The 14451-nt window shown below is 40.4% G+C and overlaps 1 protein-coding gene across 1 annotated transcript; it reads right to left on the minus strand.

Moving 5' to 3' along the window:
• Positions 1–1161: 1161 nt before the first annotated feature.
• On the minus strand, positions 1162–9756 carry LOC306738407 (A-type potassium channel modulatory protein KCNIP2-like; the record flags this gene model as incomplete). Its single annotated transcript, XM_079220255.1, has 9 exons — positions 1162–1299; positions 1399–1461; positions 2006–2110; positions 2210–2317; positions 2453–2523; positions 2913–2982; positions 3094–3214; positions 3345–3447; positions 9684–9756. 9 exons carry the CDS (start codon positions 9754–9756, stop codon positions 1252–1254), a joined length of 762 nt encoding a protein of 253 aa, XP_079076381.1. The 3' UTR covers positions 1162–1251.
• Between the last annotated feature and the right edge of the window lie 4695 nt (positions 9757–14451).

Consider the following 14451-nt stretch of genomic DNA (forward strand, 5'->3'; position numbering starts at 1 on the left):
CTATAATTACAAGTTACTGAAATTAAAAAAAAAAAAAAAATTATGTTGGACATTTTAGGTTTGATCTCAATATTTAGCCATTTATCTTTGTCAAATCTGTGACCTAATGACTAGTTAAGGATTGCGGAGTATACTTATATAAAATATATCAGACGGGCTAGTTAATTGACGCGCTCACTGCAGCTGCTTCTTTAATTTTCATTACTCACCGCTGGCAGTCTTCAACAAGCACAAATTCACAACAATCAGTCCATAAATCTCCACACGGCCAAACTTTTCACCATAACGACTCTCCCCAAACGTGGTCAATTAAAGAAAACCTGCAAAGAGCTACACCGGTCACCTGAGTGAAAGTTCCTACCTGCATTGTCCAATGACTCAAAGAACAAGGGCGACACCTACTGGACCACTTGTGCCCTTCACTTAACTCCAGAATGAACACAGTTTGGAATGTTTTGTAAATGTAAAAACTCAAACTGTGAGGGAGTTCAGACCACCTGCAGTGATTCTACTTTGTCTAAAAGTCCAAGTGTGTTTATTTTTCTTCGTCCTCATATTCCCCAGCTCGTCTCTGCGTCTGCAATGGATGTTTCCTTGAGAGTCAAATAATATATTTTCTTTCCATCTTGCTCGCTTTCAGTTCCTTACTTTTTGCAAAAGGAAAAACTATAAAATGACAAAGATGACCTCTGAAAACCTGTAACACAAAAAAGTCAAGGACTGTCAATTGGTGGATGTAATATTCCCACTTTTGCATAGCAACTGTGTTTTATTCAACTTCATCAGCATTGTTACCATATCTATATAGAAAATATATCGACACTTAAACTAAACATTGCTATGGCCAGTCAAAACCGACACAATATACATCATTATAGTATATGTGATTGGTGGGCTCCATGAGGGCAGAATTGATAACATGTTACTTTTAAGATTATTGCTCTGGTTAAAACTCCATCACTTCATTAAAGCCGTCCTTCGTCAAAGTATATCTGTGAGTTTAGATAGTTTGTTCCATGTGTCTGCACATTCATTCATGCAACAGAGAAAGTATAAGTTCACGGCAGTCGCCTTCTGCTGTTCATCAAAGCTTATTTTCTACAACATTAAATAGATTGTTCAAATTGGTCTGCACAAACTCGAGATCCGTTTGCACCCAGCTGCTCTCTGGTTGGGGCGCAGAAACACCGTCGCCTCTGGCTGTGGACTCCAGGCAGGAGGGAAACATTGAAGGTCTGTGTCCACCAAGCTTTAGATCACACTGTCAAACATGTGCATGGACTGCATGATGCTTTCATCCTGGAGAGAGACACAAAGTTAAGTTACTGAGGAGGCTGCAGATGGAGAAGGTTTTTTTGTTGAACATTAAATGAGCATTTTAAATGCTTTGCAGAATACCTTTTGGCATGTCTCCAAGAACTCCTCGATGGTGACTACCCCGTCATTGTTCTTGTCCATTTTCTGGAAAATGCAACACACAAGCACAGATGTTTCAAAGGTGGAACTTAAAGGAACCCTGTGGAGTTTTCTTGGCACTGATCAGTGTAGTGGCCTGAAATTGCCGGCAGGAGTGATGTGTTGCATCGCCACACGCTTGCTGTATGCAGAGGTACTAACAAATTAGGGGGTCTGCTCATAAAAATGTTGCTCTATAGCGCTGCTTGTGGTGGAAACTCTACAGGGTACCTTTTAAGAAGCCCCCAAAAAGCATACAAAGATAAGTAAATGAACCTACGTTTATTTTAGGTTTAGTTTTCTATCTACAGATCATGTCCTCTAAATGTGCAATACTGTCCATTGTCTTGCATTACAAATTGCACACAAACCGTTTGTACCAGTAAATTATGAGAAAAATGTTAAATAATGTATCGGAGTAGTTCTGGTGAGATATAAAAATCAGTACAAACTGTAATGAAGTTAAAACAAGTGAATCATAACTTCAGGGAATTGGAGTTTAGTGTTGTGGGATGTGGAGTGTATTGGTTTGGTGATTTGAATGTTTTACCTGGAAGAAGTTGTCCACGTGCTCATTGGGAGCATTGTCCACCATGCAGGGGTAGGTATACTTCCCCATCATGTCATAGATGGAGTGCATGATGTCTGTCATCTCCTGGACAGACAGAAAGGAGGAAAATAATTAAAGGCAAATCAAGCATCACTACTTTCTGCCAACCTGCCACAAGACAGAGAGAGAGAACGATTCAAGTACCTCTCTGGTGATGCAGCCGTCTTTGTTGAGATCGTACAGATTAAAGGCCCAGTTGAGTTTATCAGTGATGGAGCCTCTTAAGATGATGGACAGACTGACAACAAAGTCCTACAGCAAGAAGAAAAAAAAAGAGGGCCACTTTTTGTCTTTTAAAAGTAGAGAGTTGCCACAACGGAGCATGAAGGGGTAAAAGGGCATAGAGTGACTGAGAGAGGACAGAGAGTGCAGGGATGGAAAAGTCACCTCAAAGCTGACCGAGCCATTGTTGCGGGTGTCAAATGCTTCAAAGAGGAAATGTGCGTACATACTTGAATCTGGAGGAAAGGGAAAATAAAGTGACTGTTCAAATCCTGGACTCAAATAAGAGTCAGTAAGATGTTTAGTTTGTGAAATTATGTTCAGAGATAATCTTAAAACTTTTATATCACCCTTTTTACATCCGCATATATTTTCTACACATTCACAAAAACTTTTATTTGTTAGGTGTTTTAATTGACCCTTATTGACCCTTTGATGACCCCATAGATTGTCAGTCTAAGCTAAGAAGAATGCATATGATGAGTGGGACAGCTTAAAGAAGAGAGTATGAACTGAAACAATATATGTGGTGTAAAGACCTGCATTATTCCTTTTGAAAAGCTCGTACTGGTTTCTATTTGACTTAATGTTTTACTATGAGTTGAATGAGGAGGGTCTTACTAACCCCCATGAGGGAAGAACTGGGAGTAGATGGTTTTAAAAGTCTCTTCGTTCACCACACCACTGGGACACTCCTATGGAAATTTAAAAAAACAAACAGATGCAGATTCCATATTAATATAGATGTTCATTCAAAACATAAAATAGGAGTGCACAAACCAAACATCTACTGGGCTCTGACTGACGTTTTTGAAGCCCCGGTAGAGGACCTGCAGCTCTTTCTTGCTGAAGTTGGTCTTCTGTTCGAGGTGGTCGAGCCTCTCCGGTCGGTAATGCACGGTTGACAGTTCAGCATCATCAGTTATGCTACCTGCTTGTACGAAGGCAGAGAAACACACAAACGTTACCCTCAAAGATACATCAGTGTTTCATGTTTTCAATGACTAAAATCCCATGAAGGGGAATGTGAGTGAAGATGGACTGTGTGTTCTGACACTTGCTTTGGACGACTGAAGAGCTGGAGCCAGAGTGGAAGCAGGGTAGAAGTTTGAGGAAGCGCTGCTTTATGGTCTTCTTATTGGGTTTGGATGGAGGATTACCTGGAAACAACCAATCCCAGCACAGATTATAGGCGGATAGAGGGGCCCACATTGGGAACACCATGTTCGATGGATAAACCACTGGCCAAACTACACTCAAATACTTTGAATCACTTGTCCATGCAACTCAGAGCGCACAAATTAGTTCGCTGACCTGGCTTTGAACCAGCGTGACCCAGAGCATCAAAGCTGCTTGGAAAGAATCCAGCATGTGAGGGCTGAGTGAAATGAGACATGACTGGAGTCTGAGATCTGAGATACAGAGGTCACAGAGTGTGATCTAAATGTCCAACTTTATTCTTTGTTTTCAATTATTATTTACAATCCTTTAATTAACCCGGAAGTGTCTTCATACGATATCTTAACCATGATGTACCTGGCCACTAAATAAATAAATATAGTTTTTAGTTAATTTAGCTCAATCCAAATGTAAGCAAGCTAACACCTGCACAATGACAATGCTAACGTGCTGATGAACAGCAGGTATAATGTTTATCATGTTCATGGTTTAGTGTGTTAACCTGGTGGTCCAGTACACAGTTTTCTCCGTAACTTCACGGATGTTAAAATCAACTAATTCCAAAACGACATAATTTTGATCAACTCTCCATCTCCTTATTGGTGCGAACACTATATGAGAGTTAGACAAGAGCGAAAAGTTCCAAACCCAAGACATGTTTTCTACGGCAGCACCATGCAGCTTGTTTTTTTCTGTTTCTATTGAGCGACCCACCAACCGTTTTGTATGGATTAAAGGGTTAAATAAAGTGTTTTAAGATGAGAAAGAAGGATAAAAGTGACAAGCACAGGAGAGTTGATAAACACACACACACACACACACACACACACACACACACACACACACACACACACATTGTATGCTGTAACAATAGAGAGTAGACACCATCATCATGGTCCACAGGCCTTTACAGACATCACAACACCACACCACCTGACTTCTAGGAAAACAGTCAGGATTCTCTGCTCTGCCTGCTCTCTGCCTCCGAGTGAGTCCAACACACGAGCAGCCGCAGCTGACTGACACTTCAACAACCATCAAACTGAACGTGGGGGATACACATTGGGACTCACTGAACGATTAATTAATTCAAAGGGGAAATTCAGAGGATAGCGAGGGCCTTTCTCAATGTGTGTTCTTGTCTGTACTTGTGTTCTCATGGACTTGTGAAACGTCATAAGTCGCAGCCCAAGTACTGCTCCAGTTCTAAAGTCTGCATCTAGCCAACCACGGTCCAACTGCCCGGATGTGACTTGCTCTGCCCATTTTTCCGGGGATGCATCGGAGGTGACCTGTCTGTACTTGGGACAGCCAAATATCCCAGAATGCATTTCGCAACAGGGAACAATGGTGGAGGGGAAAACACACAACTGTACATTTGCCGAGAAATGTGTTGCTGAAGCATCAACTCTGTGGTTGGTTTGTCAAGATTCAGCCTACTTACCAGGTCCAAACTCCAAAGTACACAAGTCCGCACTTGGTATATTTGGAATTGAGAAAGGCCCCTCCACAGGGCTCCCAACATGGCGGCGTCTCAAATCTAACAGTGCTAACAGCGCAGTGCTAACAGCGCAGTGCTAACAGCGCTGTTGGCACTGCACTGTTAGCACTGCACTGTTAGCACTGTTTGACCCAAGGACAAAGAGATACTGAAGAGCAACTATGCTGACACAAGCTCACACAATCTCCATGCCTACATGTGTCCTTCCTGCCACTAGAGGGAAGTGTTGCACTACAGTCAGATTACACTCAACTGTTTAAGGCCCAAAAGTCAGAGAAAGGATAAAACAACAGACAAGAAGCAACTACGAGCACTGCTGGAGACTACAGGCGGAGCAACGTGTTTGATGTTTTAAAGTAGAGATGATGAGACACCTCCACTCCCACCGCTATCCAGAGAGAAAACATGAGAACTGTGGCAGCCCGTGAATCAATGAAACTATATTGTGATGGAACTACAGATACAAATGACTGAGCGGTGCTGGAAGGATGTATAAAACCTGTAAGATTTTTATTCAAGTTAAATAAGTTGCTTGCACTGAAATGTCTCACACGTACAATGTGAGACAGGTGCACATGACGTTGTCTCTTATGTCTCTAATGGTCATAAATATGTAAACACACCAACAACAGAGTGCAAAACGGTGGCAAAACGGTGAGCTACTGCATCGTCACAAAGTGACAGCTTCAACAATCAGTAAATAGATACTGAATGATTCACTTACAGTCATATGTACAGCAGCGCAGGTTGAAACAGTGAAACTCACACATTCAAACCTGAAAATGTTTGCAGCAACACAGGGATTCAATGATTTGATCAGGTTCATATTAGACGAATGAAGTCCAATCAGACAACAGTGTGCGTACATCTTGTGTAAATAAACATAACTTATAAGTAAGATTTAATCCTGCGTGAACAAACCAGTTGCCCTTATGTAGGAAATGTCAATCAAACTATCAACAGCTGCACAACTAAGGATAAACAAACAGAGCTTGACAGGGTCTCTATCACATAAAGGTGATAAGGATAACACAACATAATAAATTCATAATTAATAATAATGTTATCAATGGTAGGTTTTTTTTAACTGCCGATCCATTTTGCAGGACGATTGACAACAAAAAAACCTTCCTAGCTGTTTTCTTTAGCTAATATTATTTGACGTAACAGAGTGCACAGCAGTTATTTTTAAAAATATGTTATTGAAATGCTTTCTACTTTCTGGCAGCTGTTTGATGAGACTTATTTGCACAGTAATCCAACAAAAACAGAGTGGGAGATGTTTTTCTTCGAGAGGCGATGCTGAAGCATTATTCCAGCTGTTATGTAAAAATGCATGCCACTCACTGGTAACCAATATACATTATTTTGTTTTGATGGTGTTACAATATAAACAAATGCAACAAACTTGTTTATTAAACTCTCCGTGGCAGTTTATAGCAGTAAGTAACCTTTCAACAGATCATTGGATATCTCCTGGTTGGACTGATGAATAAACCTGACTCAGCTCAGATCTTCCAGCAGCCTTTCCTCAGTTCTGACTTTAATCCTGTGAATCAATTTTTAATGAATACAGCCTTCTGACAGATCACTGAACTCTTCCTTGCTGTTATTTAACACATTTAAAGACTCTTTTACTCTTTTATTTTAAGACAATTCTCTCAAAACGTCCAAAATACACAGATAAACTACACCATGGCCCTTAACCCTAACCCTGGCCTTAGAAAAGAACAAACTTTTTACACAAAAGTACATTTTTCTTCAATCAAGCGTCTGTGAGCAAAGAATACGTGTAGAAGGCAACGTAAGAGTAAATTCTTTATTAACCTTGCAGTGATTTGTAAAAAAAAAAATGTATGAACTTCTCGTTCACTGGTTGGTTTTTGAGTTTACTCGGAAGCTCAAGGCGGCTTCAAGCATCGCTCAACGAACGTTTGTAACATAATGTTGCCCGGGCAACAGCCTCTGAGCTTACCATAAGCCTTAGAAAGGACATGGTACAGCTTATAAACATGCATCTCATACAAACCATGGATACACACACACAATCAAGTTCACACACTTTCTCTTCCACTGACATCTTGAGCTCCCCAGTGATTGTTACAGAGGTTTTTGCTTAATTCATTTGGCATCATGTCACCATCAGCGTTGGTTATTTGTTCCACAATATTGATCTTAATACTCTTCATCAGTCCAGCCATTTTGAAGTCTGCGATGTAACTATGTAATATAAGTGCAATGTTTATGAAGAATTGTTGGCAGTGTTGGGGAAAAACCTCTTGAGCGCTCATGAATGAAAATCTATGAATGTGTTATCACCCGTCTCATGCACACACACACACACACACACACACACACACACACACACACACACACACACACACACACACACACACACACACACACACACACACACACACAGAAAAAGCAGGCTTCTTCAGTAATAAATGCAAGTCATTACAATATGTGGGAACTGTCATAACATTGAAGGCAATATTAGTTTGTAAATCCCATTAAGCCAAGACATTCAATGCTGAAACCTGAAATTAGTATTGATCTTAAAGGGATAGCTTTTGGGAAGTATGTTTACACTTTTCTTCGACAGCTATAGATGAAAAGATTGATACCCCTCTCATTTCTGCACAGTAAATATGACAGATTGCCATTTCCCTGTTCCTATTCTTTAATGCTAAGCTAACTGGCTGTTCACACTAGCTTTGTATTTACTGTGCAGATATGACACCTAAGCCTCTGCAAGAATGAAAAATAACTCTCAAAAGGTCGAGCTAACGTTTTTAAATAAGAGTGTGACATGTTTCAGCAGCAGTGAGTCAAAGTCACTGTAACATGTGAAGTGTGGTGTAGAAAGTGATCACAGGAAAAGGATCCAGTATCTATGAACAGTCAGAAGTAAACAACGTGAGGTTGTCTTCCAGCACAGCAGCTGCATATAAACAAAATGTTCTGCTCAGTCTTTGAAATAGCTCAGAAATCCTTTCAATGCATTTCAATTTTGTTCTCCATAAATTTGTTTACCATTACTGTTGGGTGCGTATTTGACAGTAAAGGATGCAGTTACACAGTTTGTGCCTCATGCTACGCTCCACTCTTTCATAAAAAAGGTTTGTTTGTGTGTCCTGAACGCCCTTAAGGCCTCTGTGTTCATGCACCTGTTCACTGTTTGGTTTACCTGCTGCTGAATGGAGACCACGCTGGCTATTGTGCTAGCTACAACTATCAGCCAATAAATAAACCTTCATCTTTATACCAGCTGTCCGTTTAAAAATATCCCGCAAACTAAATAGGAAAAGCTGTGTGCAGCTGTTTGTGTAAGTTATTTTCATACTTTTATTTTCAAAGGAAAAGACTATTTTGGGGAAGTTGTCACAAGAAAGAAAGCACAAAATGTGTGTGTGTGTGTGTGTGTGTGTGTGTGTGTGTGTGTGTGTGTGTGTGTGTGTGTGTGTGTGTGTGTGAGAAACAAACAGTGATATGCTTTCTGATCTCTAAAGAGACTTTAGCAGACAAACAGAGGAGCCTCATTGATCTAATTAGACAACAAACACACTCACAAGTATAATTTTAGATGACAAGAAACGGACAAGATGCCTCTTTTCTGACATTGTTTCTTTTCTCTCTCCGCTCTGCTTCAGGCCTGGTCAGTGTGTTTATCTGATATATGTCCATGGTTACACCTCCACCGGATACTGTTGATGCTTATGTTTGTGACTTTTGGTCTTATTATGAAGTTGGTTTTCCCATTTTTGTAAATCACGTTAATATGTTAACTTAGTTTTCTCTTTAGTTTGAGAGAGAGCAATAACCACTGCAATATAAATAATCACCAGTTATGCTGTATTTTTAGGGCATTTCATGAAAACAAGCATGTCCATATAATAGGATCAACAGCAAAGGTTGATTATTTAGGGCTGTGATGTATATTCTCTTCATCGGTCAATCTACTGAATTCTTTTTTTCAATCTATCAATCATTTAGTCTTTTAACTGTCAGAAAATAATTAAAAATGCCATCATCTTCCTTGAACCCAAATATTTTTCAAATTATAGTGAAAAAGTAGATACTCAGATTTAATAAACTCGAACCGGAAATGATTTGTCTCTGTATTTCTTGATAAATGCCCTCAACACGCAATCAACTTTCAAAATGTCAAAAGGGAGATGTCATCTATTCATTTCAGCATTATCATCAAAGGTCAATATGGAGAACAAGTTATGCAAAATATGTTTCCACACACATAACAGAGTAGCCCAACTTTTGTTTGTTTATTGGTCCTAAATACTATTTCATTAAAATTGCCCGAAGTCGTCTATTTCAGTGGTTCTCAACCTTTTTTCAGTGATGTACCCCTAACCAGCGCAAAGCATTTGTGCCATCAGTGTCTCATTTCATATATAATATATACAATTCAGTTTAAGAATTTACACTTATATTATTGAATAATTATTAAATAACTATTTTTAAAGGATTTTTTAATTTATGCTAATTTTAAATATATATATTTTTAATCTCAAGCACCGCCTGGGGTACTAGTACCCCCATTTGACTATATTGTATGTCAGTTTACTACTTGATAAAAACCAAGTAAACTTTCATGAGCTCACAGCACTGGAGAGCTCAGCCAGGTCAACAAGCAGCAGCAGATCAAGCACTCGTCCAGTTCCCCACATACACAAGAAAAAGATGACAGACTGATACCTGTTAGCGGGTCGTAAGATCGGTCCAGCTCTCTGGAGTCAGACAAACTCTGGTCCTGACTCCTGGACTTCATGGCTTCCTCAGTTTTTTACCACCGCGCCGAACCTGCAGGATCTGTGCGTGCGTCGGAGCAGCAGCTCATCTACGACTTCCTGCCTGTTTGCATGTCACTTTTCCCCGAGCATCAGCCTGCGCGTGTGTGTGTGTTTGTGTGTGTGTGGTTGTGTGTGTGTGCTGCAAACTGGTCGCCGATAGAGGTACAACAAAAACAGGGTAAAAGTCCGTGCAGAAGCTCGCGTCCCTCTCTATCCAAACTGTCCTGCTGAGCATCAGCGCGTGCGCTCTTCTCGGACACTTTGAGAGGCTTCAGATGTAAACTTGATCTACAGCAGAAATGTGATGGCTTCACTTTAGTGATTGTCCAAACATCCAAAGATGACAAAGAGGTCGCCTGTCAGCTGGATCATCGGTCCGAGCAGAGAGAGAGAGAGAGAGAGAGAGAGAGAGAGAGAGAGAGAGAGAGAGAGAGAGAGAGAGAGAGGGGAGAAACTTCACAGCTGAGAGGACGAGGAGGCATGAAGAAGGAGAGGGGGAGTGCAGACCGGCGGACGTGAGAGAGTATATCTGCTGATCTCTGATGGATGCTCTCACCTTGGCTCGGGACTTGAGCTGCTTTGGCTCGATAGGAAGAAGTAATACCTGCAGATCAATACGCTGTCAGCTCCACGTCCTTGAAGCTGGTTGAGGAGAGTTAACGAATGACTCACTCATATTTCAGATAAAATGCAAGGTCGCAATCATTGCAATATTAAACCCATAAATACACAACATAAGCTAGATGGAGACAGAGGAGGCCACGAGCTGATTTATGGGATAAGCTTTGTTTCCCATCACAAACTTCTATTTAAAACCTCTAACATGTAATACTTTGAGCCTCTCTGAGGCATCAGGATTTAAAGTAAGAGTGTAACTGAGTAGCTTTTTCATGAATAATAGCTTTTTTTATTTGAGTATATTTTAAGATCTGAATTTCAGATCTTCCCTCCAACTTTTTATAAAAAGTAATCCATTAAAGTTTCATGTCATTGGGGATGTCATTAGTTTTCTAAGTGTTTTGTCAAAAAACAAACTTGAACTACTGATGTCACTGGAGTTAAGAGATAACCATAGTTTTTATAATTCATCCTGAGACTACCATGATGCCTGAACCACATGTCACGGTGAATCCTTGATTCAATGTCGACATTAAGCTCAAAACCACAAAAGCCAACTTCATGGTGGCACTAGAAGAGGAGTCAGAAGATCACCAAAGTCCTTATGGATCGATCATCTGGGGAACATGAATGTGTGCAAAATGTTGGGCCAATCCATTCTGTCGATGTTGAAATTTAACTGAAAACTTTGACCTGCTGGCAGAGTTAGAGGAATGGGGAGACCACCACAGTCTGGACGTCTGGGGACCATGAACATCTGTACGAAATGTCATGGCAATCCATCGGATAGTTGGATGGAACATTGAATCTCCACCAAAGCCACAGGAGATCGTATACAGATGTTTCACAGGCTGAGTAATGCTCCCCATGATTAGTAAATAGATTTTTACATGTAAAATCAGTTTAGTGCCCCTTTAATCCCACATCAAAATCCAATATAAACCTGATTGCTCATATATTTCAATAACAATGTACTATTGAATAACTGTAGAAGATTTCTTCAATTCCCCCCCACGCCCCCACAAACCAGAACAGATTAACTATAAAACCAACAATAATGAGTGTTATTGTGTGTGACATTAAACGTTAACTCTCAAACCATCAAATGTAATTGAAAAAACGAGAACTCCTTCTTCCAAGAAAAGCTGAACAGTGCTTGTTGGGGCCCAAACTGTTTGGTGAAGCGTCCTTTAAGAGAGGCAGGCGACTGAGGGATTATTATGTTGTCTTTCAGAAGATTGATGAAGAGGAGAGAGAAGAGTGAAGACACCAAAAGAGGCCTTGTGAAGTCAGAAGAATCAAAGAGAGGGATAGTGGTCCGTCTGAGAAGGAAAGAAAGTCAGAAGGGAAACAGAAAAAGACAGAAGCAACACCGTGGGGAGGTATTTGAATATATTGCGCGCCTCGGGACGGTTAAATCGCTCAGTATTGATGGTGTTTATCTCCCACTGGGGTTCATAGAGAAGTTTAGCATTGCTGCAGGCTGGAACGTGCAGCTGACAGATAACCAATAATGAGCTCTGATTGATGCCTGTAGTTATGCGCGGTGTGGAGCGGTGATACAGGTGACGAATAACACACACACACACACACACACACACACACACACACACACACACAGATGCAATTGAAGCACAGGTGAGCTGGCACCGGCTGCTCGGTGCTAAACAGAAGATAATATTCAGTAGAAGACAGAAAAAAGGTGCCACATGTTTCTGCGTATGTGTCTCCCTGGAAAGTTGCATTTGAAGACACGTAAAAAAGTGAAAGGGTGAGGGGCTGACGGAGGGAAGGGAGGGAGGGCGAGACAAAGCAGGCAATCTCCCCTCAAATGAATATTTGATGAGAAGGCTGATATGCTTAAATGAAATGTTATAAATACACAGCAGCATTAATGGGCTGTCAGAGGAAGAGGAAGAGGGTTTGCTCAGTCTGAGCGTCCACGCTGTCACCAGCACACACACACTGCACAGATTATATCAGGGAGTTGAAATACGGCCCAATCTACAATATAGTCAACAAAATTAGAGGATTTGGAATGGACTTGTGCCGGGGGATTGAGCTCCACCACATTAAAAAGACATTGCACACAACACACACTCTCAGAGTCCACTTTCCATTCCACAGTGTTATTCCCAGAGGCACATTATAATCTCTGTAAATTTATTTTTGCAGTAACATGATTCTTGCATGTCTAATAGAAGCTTATCAGTGTAATTTTCTTCCGCACTCGGCTCCACAATTTTAATTAGGCGCGAGAGATACAGAAATACAAAAGCAGAGGCAGATAAAAAGAGGGGAAAGTGAGAAAAGAGTGAGGTTGTGATCATTAATGTTTATGGTCCCACTGCTGCTGCATTAAAGGCTCTGCATGTCGTAACCCTTCAACTTCAAATTAATGAGCGTGTGCTTTTTATTTTTGGGTGAAACTTATGGTACTGCAGTCGTCAAGAGAGGCTTCTTTGAAAATAGTTCCTTGTTGGTGCTTTCAAGTGCTTCAGTGTTGACTGCTGCACAGGGAAATCTTACTGCAAGGCACTTGTACTCAGTTGGAAACGGACCAAATGGAGGCAAAACGAGGGAAACAATGTCTGCCTACTGGTCTGATCTTTTTATACACATCCGACATCGCTGTGCAAAAACCTGGTAGACCAAATCTCTGCTTGTCAGCCTGGAAAAGTGAACATTTTAATTTTCTTTCTGTCATCTCAAGAGGAAACTCTGCCTCTCTTAAATGTTTTAGTTGTATAATGAATGACAAGTAGTCTTTGGCTCAAATGTTATGCAGCGTCCTCGACTTTTTAAATCTGTTTATCTCTCAGCTCAGAATTGATATCTGCATTTCTATACCATTTAAGGGTCAACATTTCTTTATTGGTCATGATTTCTAAAACTATAATAGTTTGTTTCCTTTTGTCCTGATCATGTTGTAGTTCAACGAAAAATAAACTAATGTAGATCCCTAAAGTCTCTGCATACAGTTCACAAAGATGTCAGCTGTTCTAGTTGATCAGTCATTTATTTTGTATTATTTAGTTTTTATTAGTAGCAAAGTGATGCACTCTGACTTCTTAAGTGATCAGTGGCAGTTTTGCATCACTTTAAATCTTCATATTCATTGTGTGTCAGATTGTTTGTGATAGTTCAGTTGAACCCAAATGTGTTATGGGAACAATCACAACTAAAGCACAACATCAACCTGAAATGATAACATATATGGTGTCATATCAAAGACAGTGTATAGGAAGTGGACACGGGTCGTCATGACGTCACCCATTGGTTTGTAGGTTAGCTTGGAGTTCGGCAATTTGGCCATCGCCATCTTGCTTTTTTGTTGGAGAAGTGAGAAGTAGAGTCATTTTTCTGAAAAGACGGTTACTGACAAGAATAAACTCTTTTTATGTAACGAGTATGCTGATGATGCATTAATATGCCACTACAGCCCAGTGACCTTTTCATTGGGAAAATGAAAAACAATCAGAAATCTCCCACTCCATCATACATGTGTGAAATGTTTCAGGATTAATTTGGTTTTAATGTAAAATTAGCTTTCAGAATGATGGGAGATATTTACTAATTAAATGTGGATCCAGTAATTGTCTGCACCCCTGTAGTTCATTCTGACATCTGCTTTTGACTTTGAGTAACTTCAGACAAATGAAAGCGTCAGTGGGTTTTTTCTGAGAAAACAGACATCATTAAGAAGTAGCTTGAGGGAAAAGTTTATCAGAGAGATTGTCTAATTAGTCTCAAAAGAGGAGAGGGTGGTGGGGCGATACATGGAGGACAAAGAGGAGAGGAACAGGATAGTTTGTTATCACCGATTTCCTCAACTACCAACCGACTCTTTCATTCATTCACTTCTCAGAAAAATGTGGAATTGATTCATTCAAACAATTAATCACAGTGTACTTGCAGAATATTGATTCCTTTCTATGAACTCCTCCCTCATTATTGCACTGTGCTGCTGCCACCGCTCATTCACACGTTGAGGAGGCAGACTGGTGTGTGTCCCTTTAGCACACTAAGTCTTGTTCACACAGTTTAGTAATGGT

The sequence above is a fragment of the Taurulus bubalis genome (assembly GCF_910589615.1).
Source record: "Taurulus bubalis genome assembly, chromosome: 6".
NCBI lineage: Eukaryota > Metazoa > Chordata > Actinopteri > Perciformes > Cottidae > Taurulus > Taurulus bubalis.